The sequence below is a fragment of the Octopus sinensis genome, linkage group LG3 (assembly GCF_006345805.1).
Source record: "Octopus sinensis linkage group LG3, ASM634580v1, whole genome shotgun sequence".
Taxonomy (NCBI): domain Eukaryota; kingdom Metazoa; phylum Mollusca; class Cephalopoda; order Octopoda; family Octopodidae; genus Octopus; species Octopus sinensis.
The window spans coordinates 165,989,143-166,010,534 of NC_042999.1; the positions used below are offsets into that span (position 1 = coordinate 165,989,143).

The following is a 21,392-nucleotide window of genomic DNA, read 5'->3' on the forward strand; positions in this document are numbered from 1 at the left end:
CTCAACCTTGTTACCTCAGTAAGATAGCAGGAAATATTTTAGGCAGGTAAATAATAAATTATCACTAATATGATAACAGATAAGTTCAGGAAAATCAAGTATTTCTTCATAATAAGGGCAGGTATGGCCATGTGGTAAGAAGTATGCTTCCCAACACATGGTTCTGGGTTCAATCTTATGACATGGAATCTTGGGCAAGTGCCTTCTACTGTAGCCCGTACCCAAGCATGAAGCTTTCATGCTTTCACAAGTGGATTTGGTAAATGGAAACTGAAAGAAACTCATCATATAGATATGCATGTGTGTGTGTGTGTTGTGAGGTGGGGGTCTTTATGTTTGTCCCTCCAGACCACTCGACAACCAGTGCTTGTTTGCATCTCTATAACTTAACAGTTCAGCAAAAGAAACTGACAGAATAAGCATTAGGTTTTAAAACTAAGTAAGCTCTGGGGGTCGATTTGCTTGACTAAACACTTCAAGATGATACCCTAGCATAGCCACAGTCCAATGACTGAAACAAAGAAAGGATAAAAACGTAAGATGAGAGTTATACAGCATTGACCACATGACTTAGAGTTTGGACTAGTGTTGAAACCAAAAAAGAGCATTTGTATGTTGTAGCAATAACAAATTTTTGAACAATAGCAGAACAATTATGAAATATAATAGCTGATACATGTTTACGTGTGATTGTTAAGAGAAAGCATTATAATAGCCACAAGGTTTATAGAAAGCAAATCACTTCTTGCACACTGCATACAGTGAACTTGTAACGAAAGACTGTTTTGATGGGATAATGTTCCATAAGTGGATATGGGAGGGTGATACATTTGTGTGTTTGGGGTACTAGTGTACGGGTGTGTATGGAGCAAAGGCACAATGGTGTGGCTGGGACATTGATACAATGGTATGTCTGGGGAAACAATACAATAGTATTTCTGAGAGTAAAAATAGTACAGAGGATCTAAGTTAATTCTACATTAGTGTGACTGAAAAAATCCATCAATGTGACATCTGATATAACTAAACCAAGCTAATTATTAATTTAATGTAAAAAACAAAAAGGGCGTTTTGTGAATATTTCTTTAAATATAAAAATGATTAGTTTTAAGTGATGAAAATGTGGAAAAAACAGTAGAGCATGAAATTAGAAGGTGGGGGTCACATAATGAAATAAATCTTACTGATTCAAAATGGAGAGATGTCTGTCAATAGAATATATCAAACTAGGAGAAAGATGCATATCTTTTGCACATAATTTGAAATAATTATGATAAGGTACTTTAATAAAAAACCAAAAGTACTAGATATTCTGTTTCCTCTAACTCTTTAAATTGACAACATAAAAAGAAAATGCTCCAAGACATTATTAAATCTTAAAGCCAAGAAAATATTTTGACTTAGTGGTGTTTATTTACATTTCAAGGACATGGATTAATTTGTATTCAAAAAGATTTGAAAGCATGACTAAAGAAATTATGGTTGTGGTAGGAGCGGAGGAGAAGTAAACTAAATGCTGTTACGTATTTAGTTTGTAAGAGGAAGCTTCCTTTGTTTTTGAAACTATGCCAAATACAGAATGACTTGGTGACTTCAGCCAATGTTTGTTTGTTTGGAAAGACTTCTTTACAGAGACTAATATGATCAAAGATAAATTATCAGAAAGACAAGAATCACAGACAATCAACTGTAAGAATTAATAAACCAGAAGGAAAGGAAAATCACAGAACAAATGAAAAGATTGGTTTGGAATAAAATCCAGGTTGAAAACATTAGAAAGATGTTTCAGGAAACTAAGGAAATTTTTTGCCAAATCTGTTGAGCACCACGACTGCTCGATGGCACAACATGAGATTAATATTGGCTCTGATTTTAGTAATCTCTTAGTTCCAAACATTATTAATTTTTATATTCTATTTCTGAATCAGGACAAAGTTGTAATTAATTAGTACAAGATCTGTATAGATACTTACTGTCTGTGTCACTGACTCGTTAATGTTGAGGCCAATAAGGAAGGCAATGTCTGTGAAAGGAGTTATGTGTCAACAATGGAGATTCCATGTGGTTGCTGCTATCTCAAGAAAAGGAATGACACACTGAACAATGTAAATCTAGCTGGAAAATAGTCACACTTAGGATGCTAGTTATATTATGAAAAGTGAACATATAACGGACAGATCAACACCAGGCATAAGAAAAATCCATAAACTACAGAAACCAAACACTAAGAAAGGTGTCAAAAAAGAGAAGTAACCAAGCATTAAAAACTCACACAGAACAGCCGATAGAAAGCATCAAAACTGACTTAAACCAGACTAACAGCATGGCTGAATCCTAAAAAAAAATTGCAATGCAGAAAACTAGATGAAAATTCCTAGTAACAACAATAATCTTACTTTGTGAAGCATTACGACAGCAATAAAATCAAACAAAATCACATACAAAATATGGAGCAGAAGAAAAACTACAACACATTTTGTTCAATGCTTTAACAATTCTGATAGCTGGCCGCTTTATTAACATGATAATAATAGAAGAGAATGCAAAACTGTCCCAACAAGACTCCTTGAAATCTTAATTATAGATAACAAATGGCAAGTAGACACTAGCAGAGCACAATGTCACAATAGAAATGTAAACACTGAAAATAAAATCAACATATTACACACACTAACAATTTACAAACTTAAGACCTGTCTCTCACTGGCACCAAAATAATACAACAAGTGACACAACAGCATCACAACTAAACTTCCTTTATGTTCTAAACAACCTTCACTCAGACATCCACATACCTCATCAGGCAAACTCCAATAACTGCTCTCCTAGACATTGCTTTCTGCTGCAGATGCACAGCTGCTACAAACAAATAGCAAACAATCAATTCTCCCAGCAGCCTTTTGAGCAGATACCCTTCACTTTCACAACACATCACAATCATTGAACAAAACAAAAATGCCTTTGTAAACATAAGATGGAACTATTTTTACCATAAGCATTGCAGGACAAACATTCAAAAAGATGCTTCAAAACAGATCCCTCAGGACAACATTAAGGAAACACAACCTGAATTGCACAATTGAAATAGACAACCAGACGAGAGAGAGAGAGAGAGAAAAAAAAGAAACAAGAATACCCTCAAACACAGAGCAGCAACATCACTCAACAGAAATGAAACTCACTTTGAGCAACTGAACAAATAACAAAATAAAAGCAGAAACTTGACAAACATTTGTATCCAACATGAAAACAAAGAGTAAAACCCAATGTAATGAGGTTAGCAGCTTCCTTCCATGGCTATCACATATCACATTAACAGCTACAAGTAACACACCTACATTTCAACAGCAAGTAAAATGTTTAAAAGTCAACAGGCGCAGGAGTGGCTGTGTGGTAAGTAGCTTGCTTACCAACCACATGGTTCCGGGTTCAGTCCCACTGCGTGGCATCTTGGGCAAGTGTCTTCTGCTATAGCCCCGGGCCGACCAATGCCTTGTGAGTGGATTTGGTAGACGGAAACTGAAAGAAGCCTGTCATGTATATGTATATATATATATATATGTATGTGTGTGTGTGTGTGTGTGTTTGTCCCCCTAGCATTGCTTGACAACCAATGCTGGTGTGTTTACGTCCCCGTCACTTAGCGGTTCAGCAAAAGAGACCGATAGAATAAGTACTGGGCTTACAAAGAATAAGTCCCGGGGTCGATTTGCTTGACTAAAGGTGGTGCTCCAGCATGGCCGCAGTCAAATGACTGAAACAAGTAAAAGAGTAAAGAGAGTACCAAATACCATACAAAGAAAACAGGAACGCACGACACAAGATATATATCTTCCATTTTGACTTCTCCTTTTCTCGGACACCATCAGAACATAAGAAAATTCTCAATAATCAAAACAAATCATGACCCAAATAATCCTATATAAAATAAAAAGCAGTTGTGCTGATGCCCCATAAAAAGCACTCATGCTGGTGCCATATGAAAGTGCTTGTTGTGCTGGTGCCATGTTAAAAGCACCTATCACACACTGTAAAGTGGTTGGTGTTAGAAAGGGCATCCAGTCATAGAAACCAAGCAAAACCAGAATGGAACATGGTGCAACTCTACAGCTTGCCTGCTCTGGTCAAACTGTCCAACCCATGACAGCATGGAAAAACGTATGTTAAAGGATGATGATATTCAACTACTTGTATGAACAAGGAATCTTCGGCACAGTCACTCAACCTGCACAGAAGATTCCCTCAAATCACATCCTACTATCTTAAGAAAAAAAGGATAAACAAAATGTATAATAAAGGTCGCAATAACATTAAAAAGATAAGCTGATCATCACTGGGGACATTTTTGGACATAGCAAAGCAGACCTGAAGCTAAACAACTATTCATATTAACCCTGCTAAATCCCCAGAATTTAGAAACAGCATAAACTTAAACATTTCTAACACCAAGCCTATCAACCCTCCCACAAACATCTAAAATTCTAGGAAGACTTAGCCTTGACATCACCCACGCACATACTCTCCTTTCTAATCCACACCATGATTTGTACACAAAGTAAACATATCACTCATAAACCTCATATGACAGGTTTAGTTTTCCTAAATCCCACTAAGAAAAGCTACACTGACCAATGTTGTCTTAGATATAAATAGGACAGTATATTCATGGTTAGAATGCTACACCTGGAGCACTGATAACAAACCTTCTTTCTGCACTATTTTATCATTAACGTCAGAAAACTAATCTCTTGGTCTCCATAAGAAACAATGCAAAATGCTGAGTAACAAACTAACAAATAGTTTACTAAGCTTTATGTAGTATCAATAACAAAACCTTTAGAAATTACAATTTCCAGTAACAAAACTCTTAGTACAACTTCCCAGGATCATCTCAATTACTCATTTTAAATTATACCTACACTTCCTCAAAATATACAAGGGACGTTCAATAAGTAATGCCCCTGACCCACTTGCAGTTGTTTGATCTAGCTGAAATTTTGCAAGTGCAATTATTTATATCTCTATAGATTAAGTGGCAAATACAGGTTTCTGATTTACAGGTGTTTGAACTGAGTCAAGTGTGAAACGGAGCCTGTTGAGCGTCGAGCAGTGATCCGGTTTTTGTATTTGAAAGAACACACACCACGGGAGACTTTTGATTAAATGAAAGTAACTTATGGTGATGATGCCCCATCATATGACCTTGTAAAACGCTGGCATTGTGAATTCAAACATGGTCAGATCTCTGTGGAAACAGCTCCCAGATCTGGTCGTCATTGATGAGGCATCTCTCTGTCAAGTTGAGGCTGCCATTTTGGAAGATCGACACATAACTATTCGCCAAATAGCCCATGAGGTCAAAATTAGTACTGGGTCTGTGGAAACTATCATTCATGACCATTTGCATATGCAAAAGGTGTCTGCCAGATGGATTCCCAGGTTGCTCACACCTTTCCAGAAGCAACAACGCGTCGAGTGCTCGAGGATGAATTTGGAGATGTGCCAAGAAGATGAGTCAAAATTTTTCAAAAGACTGATTACACAGGATGAAACCTGGGTCCATCACTATGATCCAGAGACCAAAGCCCAGTCAATGCAGTGGAAGCTCCTTGACTCACCTCCTCCAGAGAAGGCAAGGGTGCAGCTCTCCGCTGGCAAGGTCATGCTCACAGTCTTCTATGACCAGGACGGAGTAGTGATGACAGATTTCCTGGCAAAGGGTACCACAATTACAGGAGCCTATTATGCTTCACTTTTGAGGAAATTAAGAGAAGCTATCAAAATCAAGAGGCGGGGCAAGATCAGCAAAGGCATCCTCCTCCTGCAGGACAATGCTCTGGTCCACAACTCACGTGTCGCCAGATCAGAAGCACAGGCGTGCGGCTATGAACTCCTCCCCATCCTCCCTACTCCCCTGACCTTGCACCCTCTGATTTTCACCTCTTCCCAGCCATGAAGTTGTTTTTGAAAGGAAAGTGTTTCCCAGATGACGCAGCCTTGATTTCTGAAGTCACGTCATGGTTGGAGGACCAAGCTGGGGTCTGCTACAAAAACGGTCTCCAGAGCTGCATCAAACGATGGGAGAAATGCATAACTCTGGGTGGTTCCTATGTAGAAAAAGACTAATAACTGTGCCAAGTTTTGTAGCTCTACTTCTATGGGAAGTGGGTCAGAGGCATTACTTATTGAACGCTCCTCGTACACACTACTCCATGTACAAATAAAGTTACTGTCCACAACTGATTTTAACTCTCCATGAATCAGGGGAGATGAAAGGGGACAGATGAAACACAGACTTCCTTGCTAGATTAGGGATCCCCAGGAGTCATATGGACCCTGGTTAAGAACCACTGATCTAAATTATAACAATCAATTATATACACATGCACACACATTAACATTATTCAAACTATGAACTTTGGTACAACTTTTATGTGTTAGGTGTGAGAACTGGATGCAGGAGCAGAGTATAGTTTGGATAATCTAGTGATGTGAAAATGTATATCTAAATATGCATAAAACTAAATGTAATATAGCTGTTTACTGAGAACCTGATCTAGTTTCCTAATTTAATGATGATTTATCAGTGAAGATGATTGAAGTAGAAAGACAATGGTTACAAGTTTTCACTTAGATGTGAAAAGTTAGGAGGAGTTCATAAAACCACTTGATCATCACCATAGAATTCAGAAAAATGTTTGAGCAATTTATATATACTCCTGGGTAACAGACACATTTAGCATACATTAATATAAACATCTGCGAAGATGGCAAGCTGGCAGAACTGTTAGCATGTCAAGCAAATTGCTTAATGGCATTTCGTCCATATTTATGTTCCAAGTTCAATTTTGCTTCTCGTTATTTCAATTTCAATAAAAAAAGTAGCAGCTGAGCACTGGGTTCGATGAATTCAACTTACCCCTATCCCAAAATTATTGGCCTTGTGCCAAAATTTGAAACCAGTATAAACACCTGGATGGCAGAGACATAAAACATTCATTTATAATATACATTTAGATAGCAGACACCTCTATACTCTGAATACATGAAGTAAATCTCTCCCAAACAATCTCCCTTTCCACTCTACCAGGGTGCACACCATGAATACATAAACATCAAGTGAAGCAACATCTCCAAATCACTTCAAATCAATGATGCAACCAGCTCTAACAAAGTCCCTTTCCTTATGATTGAGAATGTCTCAACCAGTGTCCTTCCAGAGCTAATCCCTCTCCTCACCAAACCATTTCTACAAAGATGTATCCATCTACAATATGACACCCCATATGAGAAAAATCTTTTCTCATATGCAGATGCTGTTCTTTCCCTCATTCTCTCTGCTTTCCCCTGCTGAAGTTAACTTGCAATATTGCAAGTTAACATACATATATACATCCATAGACACACACACACACACACACACACACAATACACATATGTGTATGCGTGTGCATGTATACATATATAGGCAGTGAACAGGCAAAATCATTAGCAAGCTGGGAAAAATACTTAGTGACATTTCATCTGTTTTTATGTCCTATGTTCAAATTCTGCTGAAGTCAACTTTGCCTTTAACTCTTTTGGGTCAATAAAATACTAGGGCTGATGTAATTGACTTATCCCTTTGCCCGAAATTTCTGGCCTTGTACCAAAATTTGAAATCAATATATATATATATATATATATATATATATATATATATATTAGAAGAAATGTGGTAATCAGAAGATCGGATGGTTCATATTTACAGATATTTATTTATATATTACATTTTTTACATATATATATCATATCATTCAGATCATTAGCGCTTTCTCCCATTCTAGAATGGGAGAAAGCGCTAACATATATATATACATATATATACATATTATATATTATATACATATATATATATATATAATATATATATATATATACGTTTAAATATTTGTTGTGCAAGATTTTTTATGTGAAGTCGTGTGTTGAAACTGATATTGTTATATTTCGGAATGGTCATATTGCCAGTTTAGCCAATAAAAACACACGCACTATATATTTGGTGTTACTTTGCTTCAGTGTTATTTATTTTTTACATTAATCTTAATCTTATTTCGGCCAGAGTTCTTTCGTCACACTCCTGTGACCGCATCAGTGGTCCTTTGCTTTCTTCTTACTTATTTGTGTCTCTCCTTACTAACCGTCAGCCATTTTGTATTTCTATTGTATGTCATCATTTGTGCATGCTTATATCTCTATGTGCGTCTATGTTTATTTAGTGTGTGTGTGGGGGGGGGATGCCTGTAATATTTGTATCTTCTGTTTATATACGTTCGTGTAATTTGTTTTTGTTGTTATTGTTTTTGTTTATTCTTATTTTGTTCATGTGTTTACATCCACTTATTATTATCATTACGTATGCTTGTATGTATGTATGTATAACAACAATACTAGTAATAATAATAATAAATTGAAAAAAATATATATATATATAAAAAAAAATATATAGTTATTTATTTCTATTTGTTTATTTGTCTGTGTATTTATTATGTTTTCGGGATCCTCTACCATCATATGTTGTGGTGTGTGCCAGTGTTCCATTCCAGTTTCCTATTCAGGCTAGGTTTATTTTCTATTATGTGTGTAGCTTCTGTAATTTGTCTGATTGTTGCATCTGTTCTATGTGTGGACAATATTTTAATTTCTATGTTATTGATTGATCCCCCGTGTTCCTGTTCAGCGTGTTGGTACAGAATCGATGAGCTTTTACCTTCCTTTACCCGCTCTCCTATGCTTCTTGCCGTTTCCCCTACATATGTCGTTGTCTTGTTACTGCATCGTCCCTCTATACATCTTATACTATAGACTACATTTCTGGCTTTACAGTTTGTTTGTGGGCTAAATCTACATACAGTACAGTACTTATCCGTACAGGGGGTTCTACTAAAAGGATAGGTTCTACCAATTATAGATTTGATAGGGTTGCCTGGCTTTTCAACAACCTTAATCCTTAGCTTAAGTTTGTCTAGGGTCCTTCTAAAGCGGTACGCCAGTTCACCTCCAGGGGTGGTGTCAACGAACATGACACTCTGGTATTTACGGCTATCATACCAAGAGTTGGCCTTCCCTATTTTCTTTTTTGTCCTTTCTATAGTGTTCCATGACTTGTTCCTATAGAGTGGGCAAATCCCATTCCTATCATTACATAATATATTGTCAAATTTCTTCATGGCTCCTTTGTATACTCTGATCCTTTCTTTATGGCTGTAACCTGAGAACTGCATGCAATGAATGAAATATTGTATGTGTCTCTTTAACTCTGTAGGCTCGCACATGCGTGACACCTTTCTCATTATTCTGATGAGGTCTGCCATCAAAGTATTGAATTTGGCATTGTCCGCAATGGCTGAGTTCCGGTGGATCAAGTATTTTGAGGCCATAGGTTTGGCATAGTATGAATGAAGGATTTGGGTTTTATCATTCACAATTTCTAGCCAGAGTTCAGTGTCTAGTACTGGTAGTCTATGGTTGGGGTGTTTAGTGGGGTAGTCTATTGTGACCTTAATACTCTGGTGGATGGAGTTAGCTATTTGCTGGATGCTCTCCATAGTATTAGTTTCTATTACTATATTTTTATATTACTATATATTAGTTTCTATTACTATATCTTGTGGCACCCCCACAAGACAGTACTGTTCTAATACTATGGAGAGCATCCAGCATATTGCAAAGAAGAGTTCCACATGAGTATCCAGCCCTGGAATATACCCTACTGTAGGATAACAGATGCTAGCTGAATAACAGCATAATAACTTTTTAAATGCACATGACAAGGGTTTTACCTAAATTATACTTAATAAATAAGACTACCTTTATAATGTATGTATGTGTGTGGGTGGATGGGTGGACAGACAGTTGGATGGATGCATGCATGCATATATATATCTGACCAAGGACCACACAACACACTCTGACTTGTACCAGTTTAGAGTGCACTAAAGAAGTTTAGGCATGTTTTTCTTATTTCACAACCCAGTTTGTTTTTGTATGATTAAATTCTGGTTACTTCAGCAAAAACAAAATAATTCTTAGTTTATAATATAAATTTATCCCTTTGGAAAATCATTCAATATAAAATTCACAAAAAGCGTTTCAAATGGTGGGTAAGTAGAAGAGACAAGATGAATAGTTGAATAGGAAAACTTTTGCATAATCAATCTATCAGCTAAAAATAATAGCAAAATCTCCCTATGATCCCTCAGTACCATTTTTAAAAAAAAAGACAGATACATTGGAAAACTTTATTAGTAGCTACACTAGATCTACAAAAACAACATTCATGGCTCAAACACACTAAAAGAGTATTTAAACAGGCCACACCTGACCCAAATATTCTACCTGTTTTATATTCAGACTGCCCAGATCCAACCTCTCACACCTATCCTGAAATGTCATCCTAAAACTAAACAATTACATCACTGAAATCTTGAAGCTACAAAGCAATGCCTGGTCAATTCAAAACAATGTGAATAAATAAGCATCACATTTGACCGAGAAATCTGAATGGTAAAGGGTTAATAACTACTAAATGCATTTATTTTATGACCTAATCAGAGAAGGAAGACAGCATCCAAAATCTTTTTGCAAAGCATCTGGCACTAGCAGGCAGAGGGAGCAAAAACAAAATCATATAAACATGCCTGCTGCATCAAGATCATATACTAACAACAAAATGGTTAACATGTGTCAAAAGAAGTAAATATTTGTTTAAAAATTACATTTAATGTGAGAAAAGTTTATTATTCTTGTCATAAATAAACATTATTTGAGAACTCTTTACAGTTCTTGGAGCTAAATCTTGCTGACAGCCATTTTAACCCTTTCGTTACCAACTTGGCTGAAACCAGCTTTGGCTCTGAGTACAAATGCCTGGTTTTCAAAAGTTCTGAATTAAAATCTTCCACCAAACCTTAGTCACAATTTATGTTCCTAACACTAGCTGAATGATAACTAAGTTATTTTACTAAATTCTTTGTTATATTTAAAGTAATTGAAAGAAACCCAGAGCATCTCAACAGAAATACAGTAACGAAAGGGTTAAAGTGCAAAAGTTGCCCACTTATTATTGCATCTTTTATTTTCTTTACATCTAAAAATAAACAAATTATAATCAAATATTTATTTATGTTGGCTTGTTGAGATGTCAGATAAGTCGTCAATTGGACAGGAGTGGCTGTGTGGTAAGTAGCTTGCCTACCGACCACATGGTTCTGGGTTCAGTCCCACTGCGTGGCATCTTGGGCAAGTGTCTTCTGCTATAGCCTCGGGCCGACCAATGCCTTGTGAGTGGATCTGGTAGACGGAAACTGAAAGAAGCCTGTCGTATATATGTATATATATATATATATGTGTGCGTGTGTGTTTGTGTATCTGTGTTTGTCCCCCTAGCATTGCTTGACAACTGATGCTGGTGTGTTTACGTCCTTATCACTTAGCGGTTCGGCAAAAGAGACCGATAGAATAAGTACTGGGCTTACAAAAGAATAAGTCCCGGGGTCGAGTTGCTCGACTAAAGGCAGTGCTCCAGCATGGCCGCAGTCAAATGACTGAAACAAGTAAAAGAGTAAAGAGTAAGAGATAGTTAGAACTTTTCCTCCTCTTCACCACCACCATCCTCATCATCAACAACAACATTTATTTATGCCTTCATTTCTATGCTGGTAGACATTGGATGAATTATCACAGTTCAAGTCAGTTGTTGGTTCAAAGTTAGTGCCCTCCTAGATGGGTTGATGACTATGTCTTCCTCATTTTAAACTATGTCTGAGAAAACTAGGAGATATTTGGATCATAATTACCTAAAATCCATACGTCATGTATATGTGTGTGTCATTATTAAGATGGTGAGCTAGCAGAATCATTAGCATGTTGGACAAAATGCCCAACGGCTTTACATTCTGAGTTTAAATATTGCCACGGTCAACTTTGCCTTTCATCTTTTTGGCGATCAATAAAATAAAGCGCCAATTATGTACTGGAGTCGAAATATTTGATTTATCCACATTCCCAAAAAACTTCAGACCTAGTGCCACTATTAGAAAGAATATTATGATGATGAAAGTAAAGGTAAGTTTTTAGCTGAAGCTGCACATGTAATTAAAATACACTGAACACCTTAAAGTTTTTTTTATATTTTCTGTAGAGAAAAAAAGAAGGCTCACCCCAACCTTAAAGTTTTTTTTATATTTTCTGTAGAGAAAAAAAGAAGGCTCACCCCAACCTTAAAGTTTTTTTTATATTTTCTGTAGAGAAAAAAAGAAGGCTCACCCCAACCTTAAAGTTTTTTTAATATTTTCTGTAGAGAGAAAAAGAAGGCTCACCCCAACCTTAAAGTTTTTTTTATATTTTCTGTAGAGAGAAAAAGAAGGCTCACTCCAACCGTGTTTTGGGGGACTTTTCAGGAATCAACTGCCCATGTGGAATTATTCATAGGGGCGTTATACTTAAAGCTTCTAGAATTAAGGGCCACATTAAATTAGATTTGCGTAAATCTGCTAAGCATAAATAGCACAATGCTAGCAGCTAAGGCAGTTAACAAATTTTTGACATGTTAAGAAATGTATGCTTGAAGCAGTAAATGCACCAGATTCTAAATTTTAAACTGACACTGCATCTGTAAATATGCTACATTAAATACACTGGACTATTGTAAAAAAAGAAAAGAGAAAAAGGAAGAAAGAAATGGAAGCTGTATCAAATTGTTATTTTTGCAAATTGGATTCTTTAATTCAATGAAGCCCTGAATTCTTGTCACCACAAACACAATGTATCCACAAGCAGCTGGAAATAGTTTCTGAAGCAGTCCTAAAAAGGATTGAGATCAGATGCACCAGTCTCACTTTTTCTCTTCACAAAGTGATTGTATGAAGACAACTCTTTACAAGTGACTCGTTAATAAACAAATCATCATCATCGTTTAACGTCCTCTTTCCATGCTGGTATAGATTGGACGGTTGTACAGGATTGGCCAAAAGTCGCCCAACAGTAAATCAATATGCCATAAATAGTATCTGTAATTCTGTATTGACTCGAATAGAAAAGTGCATCGTTCAAGAAGGACTTCAGTTCGGACAATTTTCATCAGGTTTCATATTTAGATGCTTATATTAAATTCATTCAGTTGTTAAACGTAAATATATTTTTGAATTAAATGGCTTTAATTTACTTTCAGGTGACTTTTGGCCAACCCTGTATATTTTGATATACAAATTTAAAATATAAACATGGAAGTTGTAAACTTCATGACTGAAATTGTTGTCAGACAAATGGGTTTGTCAGCTGACCTTGCATTTAAAACAAGGAGCCATCACAACAACTGATGCATTACACAAAATAAATTTCATTGAAAAGCATTAATTGACAACAAACAAAAATCTACCAGGATTTAACTGTTATATAATTTTTAAACCAGGAATTGATGATTTTGTCAGTTATAACAGTATTCTTGAGACTCTTTGCAACATACAGCAAAGTGCAGAAGCAATATACTAGTATTACTCTCATCATCCTGATGATGATGATGCCAGAAAGGTCTTGAAACATTAATAGAGTAATGGATTTAAGAATGCAATTGTCCCAAACTAAACCTAAAGAACTAATAAGGAAATATGAAAAAATCCTTAAAACACTGAACTTGAACGGTCAAAGCCATTCCTTATTTACACAAATTATATACATATACGAGGTGTGTTCAAAAAGTATCCTAGTGGCTACATGTTGCCTTTGTGATGCTGTGCATTGAAAACAGCTGGACACATGGATGACAAAGAACTGGCAACTTCACCATGACAAGGTGCCTGCTCATTCTGCCCACATAAACCAAGCTTTCTTGATGAAGAACAACACACTACTTGTTCAGGTTCCCTATTCTCCCAACTTGGCACCATGCGACCTCTGGCCCTTTCCTAAACTGAAAACCACACTGAAAGGGCTATGAGGAGAAATTATGAGAAGAGCAACGGTGGAACTCCATATCATTCCAGAGGTGTTACCAGCATTGGCAGAACCACTGGAAGAAGTGTGTGAACTTCTAAGGTGAGTATTTTGATTAAGCAAAATTTGGGAAATGTACAAAATTGTCTTTTTTATGACCAAAGGTCAGGTACATTTTGAACACATCACATACACACACACAAATATATAGATACCACTGCATAGCACCTTGGGTTAGTCCTGAGCCAACTAAAGACTTGTGAGTGGGTTTGATAGATGGAAACTGAAAGAAGCCTATTGCATATAATATATCTGTATGTGTGCATGTGTGTAGGTTACTGTCGCCTTGCCTTGACATTGCTTGATAGCTGTAACCAAATGTCACCATCATGAAAGTGGCATCCTTTGTTTCCAATCTTCTATGTCTGATCATGGGGAAATATTACCTTACTAGGAAATAGGTAAGAGTTGGTGACAGGAAGGCCTCTGGTCATAGAAAATCCACCTCAACAAATTCTAAGCAGACATTAAACAGTGATGGTGATTTTACGTTTCGTGTCCGTTGCCAGCCTCGCCTGGCCCTCGTGCCGGTGGCACATAAAAAGCACCATCCGTTCGTGGCCGTTTGCCAGCTCTGTCTGGCACCAGTGCGGGTGGCACGTAAAAAGCACCCACTACACTCACGGAGTGGTTGGCGTTAGGAAGGGCATCCAGCCGTAGAAACACTGCCAGATTTGACTGGGCCTGATGAAGCCTTCTGGCTTCACAGACCCCAGTAGAACCGTCCAACCCATGCTAGCATGGAAAACGGACGCTAAACGATGATGATGATGATGATGATGATGATATCATCATCGTCATCCTTTAACATCCATTTTCCATGTTGGCATGGGCTGATTTGACAGCAGCTGGCCAGCCGGGGAGCTGTCCAGATTCCACTTTCTTGTTTTGGCAGGGTTTCCACAGCTGAATGCCCTTCCTAACACTTAACAGAATGTACTGGGGCACTTTTTACATGCGACTGGTACAGGTGCATTTCCGCAGCACTTGTATGAGTGCATTTTACATGGCACCAACACCTGCCTCCATGTATGGATGACTGCAATTTTATTTAGCTTGGCACATCTTCTCAAGTACAGCAAATTGCCACAACTCCTGGCCTCTTGTTACCCCACATGTGCACATATACATACATAGATACGCATATGCATGTATACATATATCTGCACACAAACACCCTATTAACATCATACTCATTTTACATCTACTTTTGGATTGGTTGGATTGTCACGATCCAAGTCGGTTCTTATTTAGAGTTACTGCCTTCAAAGACAAGAAGATCAGGCTTTACTTCTACATTGCAATTTTCTCACTTTTGGCTTGGTTTCAACAGCTAGAGGCCCTTCCTCTTGCCAATAGCTTCAGAGAATCTACAGGGGGACATTTTATCATAGAACAAGCATTAAACAAGACTAAAGGTTCTTCCTCACTCTGCATTCTCTTTGCTTATTACCATTACTTTATGAAGCGTACTGGGTGCATTTTATCCATGGTACCTACACGGGTGAGTTTGCCTTGTACTTTATAAGACTAAATATTCCTCCTTCCGCTATGATAGGTTTGTTTCCTCAAGACAATGTGACCAAGAAGGTGAAGGGAAGGAAAAGTAGTGACAGAATGATAAGGATAGGTGGCTGAAAGGAGCAAGAGTATGATAGTAACAAAGGAGTGGTTGAGGTGAGAGGACAGTAGGGGAGGGGTGAAAGTAATGGATAGTAATAAAAGTGAATAGTAAATAGTAGAAATATGGAGATCTGTGTATTTGTTTCAGTGATCACCTTGGAAACTAATTTTTTTCCATTATAAAGCCAGCCAGAGTTTACATCTCACATACCAGTAGGTAACATATCAAACTAAGCTTTATCCTCGTAATATATGGGTAAATGCCATGCTACTAAATACACTGGCTAAATCAGTAAAGGTCTATCTAGTTCTAGTACTTCACAACTTTCTTGGTCACAAAGCTGTTATCTTGCCTGCTTATATAGGCCACTCTCAGTAATTATAGAATCAGACCAAAGTAGCTAAACAATTCATAAAGACCTTGGTACAACATTAAAAGTCACATTTAAAATGCACATACCCAATCCCTCACATACCTACACACACACATGCATGCATAAATAACACTGATATTTAGTATGCAGTTCCATTAAATATCTAACAAAAACCAGAAAAAAGCAGACTGAGTTAGTACAGTAAGAAAGGTTAAATTACACTTTGTCACAAGAAAAAGTGTAAATAACAATAATAAAGAATGCTCAACAGCATGTAAAGAAGAGGGTTAATTAGAATTCAAGAAAATTATAGGTATGCATTTTATTGTTAGAGAAATAGGTGCTATTGCTTAGGCTTAGGCCAGACCTGACTGAGCAGGTCTATGAGCTAAGGCATTCCAATTATGACCACTACATCCTTCTCTCAGGAATTTTGTATAAAGGACTACATTATTTAAAGTTTCCCCTCCCATCCAAGGTGGCTGGATAAGATTTGAAAGAAATTTAGCTGCTATTTCTGGTGGGATGAGTGACTCTTTTTCTTAGGAACAACATATTTTGTAAGAGGAGAGAGTTGTATATAATATATAACAGAACAATTCAAAAGCTGTCATACACTGTTGGTATTTAATCAATCCTAGAGGAATAGAAAATGAAGGCTCTCACAATAAAATTAAGAACAACAATGATGATGATGCTAATAATAATGGGTTAAAATTTTGATACATGGCTAGCAATTTCAGGGGAGCGGGGAAGTCAGTTACATCGACTCCAGTGCTCAACTGGTGCTTACTTCATCTACTCCAAAAGAATGAAAGATAAAGTCAATCTCATTGGAATTTGAACTCAGAATGTGAAGCCAGACAAAATACTGTTAAGCATTTTGACTAGTGTACTAACGATTCTGCCAGCTCGCTAACTTAGCAACAACAATAATAATGGTATCATATTTTGACACAAGGCCAGCAATTTTGGGTGAGACAGTAAGCTGATTACATTGACCTTAGTGCTCAAATGGTACTTATTTTATCAACACTGAAGGATGAAAAGCACAGTCAACCTCAGCAATATTTGAACTCAGAATGTCAAGTAAGAAGAAAAGCCGCTCAGCATTTTGTCAAGTGCAATAACAATCCCACCAGCTTGCTGCCTTCAAAGGGTCAAAGGTCTTTCCTGAGCCACAGGCTCATAATATTGGTTTGCTGGATTCTCTGATGTATACACTCCCACCCAAAATGAAGTGTTTTGCTCATGAACATAACACATTGCCCAATCCAGGAATTGAAGCCTGGGTGAGTGCAACACCTTGACCACTAAGCTATGCACCTCCACATTAATAATAATAATGTTTCCTTTCTGTAATACAGAATAAAAGAAAAAAAATTCAAACTAGAGGAACCCAAAGTGGTAAAAACAGACATTTGTGTATAGTAGGTGTTATTAGAAATAGCTATAGCCACATGGCTAGGAATTTTACTTTGCAACCAAGGGCTCTCAATGCACAACACCTTGGGCTAGCATTGTCTTCTAATGCAACCTTGGATTGATAAAAGCTATATGAGAGGAATTTGGTTTCAAATGTGTGTATGGGTTTTATCTAGAGGCTGTCTCCGATCTGTGAGATCAATGCCATCAATGTTCCTCTTGAACAATGGCAACTTAAGAACTGCAGGAAAAACATGTTTATACAGAATGAGTAAACAGCATCACAAGTAAGAGAATATTCCTAGTCTGGATAATGGTATGAGAATAATCTGCCCCCTGTGGTTTAAATAAAGGGTTCAGTTTGAAACTCAAAGAATGTTACTGAATATGACAGGCACTTGAATAAGGCTGCAGGTTTCAACAGCCAAAACATAACTATAACAAGTTGAGGACACTAGTCCAACAATGTCAATGTTACACAGTTAGTTGTGAGATTTGTGTCAAAAAGGAATAGGACATGTGTCTGTGTATGCCTGCATCCTTAAATGCAGGGCAGCCAGTGAGGGGAAGTTACAGCTTGAACTAAACCAGTGCTTCACATTCAGACAAAAGTATACCCTTGCTTAGGCTGGAGTGGAGCAATGCAGACTGAAGAGTGAAGAGGGTAATAAATTGCTATGTTTAATAAAATTAAACCGAAAATTTAGCTGACTTAAATGTTTTTTAAACTTGTCAAACACCATGGCAAAGAAAAGAATTATTGTATATGGATGCAAACATTTTTTTTCTCATTAAGAGGGAGGGCGAAATTGCAATGACATTTGGTGAGAACATAGGTATCTTTTCAATTTTTAGATCACTAAACTAATCAAATACGTTTTAATTGAAACAAGACAGCTGCTTCGAAAGTACCAATTTTAAATTTCAGCTTCTATAGTAATTACAACACTTTATATAGTGACTATGTATGCATATAATTACTTGTGTGTGTGTTGTGCGTGCGCACATGTATGTGTATGCGTGTAACGAACGTGCGCGTGCACGTTGGCAGAATCTCAAGAGCATCAAAGGAATGCCGAGTGACATTTCTTCCAACTCTTTACATTCTGAGTTCAAATACTACTGAGGTCAACGTTTGCCTTTTGCCATTTTGGGGTCTATAAATCAAGTTCCAATCCAATTATTATTATTTTGGTGGGAATGATTTTTTGCTCCCTTTTTAAATTAATGCTTGAAAAGGTTAAGCATGTTTTTAAAGTAACATAATCTCAAAAGTTTTTTAAAAAATAAATATCTGAAAAAATTATTTAGAAAAAGTTAGATCTGAAAAATTACGGAAAGAGGGGGAAACAAGCTGTCCCCCATCTGTCCCTCCTCCCCACTTAAAAAAATGTAGAATTGTCATCTAAAAACACACAGCTGAAGAAATTACCGCTTTTGGCACATATTTTCCGGCTAAATTCTAAAGGAAGGCGACAACACACACACACACACACACACACACATAAACCCACGCTAACTACACAATACTTGACACTCAAACTTTTACTCTCCTGTTTCCACTTGGATATAATTTTGGTGTTGTGGAGAAAGTGGGTTTTTCCCCCCTCATCGTCTCGTTTTATACACACACACACACACACATATATACATATAAACACTTTCTCCACAACACCAAAATTCTGGAGACAGGAGCGTAAAAGTTTGAGCAACAAGTATTGTAAAGTTGGCGTGGGTTGACTTGGTTCATCAACACAGATTGTGTGGGGTCGGTCGGTGGCAGAGTCTGGCCTACGTGATGCAGAGCAGATTTGCTTAGTCAACATTTTGATTCGCTTGTTTGTTTCTTGCTATTTCCTTAAGAATCTAAGTAGGGAGGAAAGAGATGACACCAGTCAGTTGGCTTGTACCCCATTTATTGACATTACTGAATTGATCAAAACAAATCGATCAACGTCTTTGTCTTTGTCTTTTCTCGCATTCCTTGAATGAATAAACATTGAAGGCTGCCTCCACATGGTTGCTCGATCTACTAGAAATAGCAGCCAAATCTCCTTCGAATCACGACCTACTGTCTTGAAAAATGTACACATTGAATAATGTACACTAAAGAAAAAAATTATATGAGGGTAACTATGGGAACAGCTTTGATCATAAGCAGCAGAATCAGATATTGCTGACCTGGGGACTAAAGGGCTCTGCCTTTCTCAAAAGCCACAGTGATATAAGTGAAGTAAAATAACAACAAGCAATTGCAAGGAATCCTTTTTGTAGTCTAACTTGCTATAAATGACAATCAAATCGCCCTCAAATGACATCCTACCGTCACGAAACTATAAAATTGTCCCAGATACACTTATAGCCTCACCCACTCGAGATGACAACGGCCGAAAGCTTTCAACGTATGTATTCCAGGTCATGGTTGACCTGGGGCTAAACAGCATCATTATGAACTGTCTCCGCACAGGGCTCGTCCCAGCTCTGCAGCTTTATTAATATGAATTTAAAGGCATTTTTACAAATGTATCCAGTCACTTATTAAATAAATCCAGCAGAAAGTAAACTTTATAGAAAGTTTATTCCCCAATGGCAGGTGGAAACTGATATTACGTATTAGACAAAAAGCTGAGAGTGACAATTTCTTTTTAAAGTCTTCTTTCTTTCTGCTGAAGTATTCAGAACAAATTTTCATCTGAGTTTATCAACTTTACTTTTCAATTTCTTTCTTTTTATTCCAATAAGCAATTATTTCATATTCAATTTTTAATGTCTATCATAACCAGAACGATAGATAGATAGATAGAGTTGCATAATACACACATAAACGATGATGGGGAGACGATTTAGTTAAACGATTTGGGCCAATATGGAAAATAAGGGCGCAATCAATAAAGAATTGGAAGCGCACTGTGACCAGCGGTATATAACATCCGTCTGATTGATACAGGTGATACACACACACACGTGTGTGTGTGTGTATACATGCACGTGTGTTTGCATGAGACAGAATGGTTGCAGGTATGCACATGAAATGTGTACAGTGTGTGACCCGATCGTGCAATACAATGGAATCGGCTCCAGAGAATTGGTTCTCCCCGTAGAGAATATTCAGGTAAGTTTCCTAAGAATAGGATATTTCCATAAAGCCGTTTACCATGGATCTTTCATTAAATGTGGTATTAATAATATATATTTTTTTACGAACGTGCGCTTTTATACACACACGCTTCATTTTGACAACCTTGGCGATTTAAGGACACTTCTTTCTTTTTGACTACGAAATCAACTTCTCTGGAGTTGATATTGTCTTTTAACCGGCGGTAAAACAAGTACCAGTAACATACGGCGGTTAAGTGGATTGCCGAGGGTGTTTCTCCCAGGCAAAAGTTTTCGTTTTGCAGTGCCTGGTCCGAAACAAATATGTTATTGCAGTTAAGAAACTTTGGTGGATCCGCTGAATGTCTGCGGCGATGCTTTGACTATTTTACCGAATGAAATTCTATAAACAAATAAATAGTAACTCACCTTGACAGACGACCATATAAAGATCCAAAAGTGCGCAAAGAATTAAGATATATTTCTTCATGATTAGTGATAAAAGAATTTACATCGGAGATTACGATGGCTTTTTGTGTAGAGAGAGAAGAGAAAACGAAGAGGAAATGTATTTGGTTTGGTGCCAGAGGAAAAAGTGCGCGAGTGGAAATGGTAAACGTGGAACAACGAATGATGCCAAGTAGACAGAGGGTTAAAAGAGGCTGAGTTGTGTTTGTAGATGCCACATCAGCAACTTCCGAGAGGCTGTAACTTGATAGTCTACTGTTTAGGCTTCTGACTGTTGAAGCAGCGGATGGCAGGCAAAGACCAGTGGAAGCCGTCTTTTACGACATCAACAACATCTTCGTGGTTTCACTTCCGCCGACGTCACTTCCTCTGTCG

At 37.2% G+C, this 21,392-nt stretch overlaps 1 protein-coding gene across 1 annotated transcript in view; it reads right to left on the bottom strand.

Moving 5' to 3' along the window:
• The window catches only part of LOC115209243 (multifunctional procollagen lysine hydroxylase and glycosyltransferase LH3), an 86,617-nt gene extending 65,250 nt beyond the window's left edge, over positions 1-21,367 (bottom strand). The window contains exon 1 of the mRNA XM_029777529.2: positions 20,979-21,367. Within this exon, the coding sequence (XP_029633389.1) occupies positions 20,979-21,039 (61 nt within the window). The 5' untranslated portion in view covers positions 21,040-21,367. The remainder of the gene's footprint in view (positions 1-20,978) is intronic.
• Between the last annotated feature and the right edge of the window lie 25 nt (positions 21,368-21,392).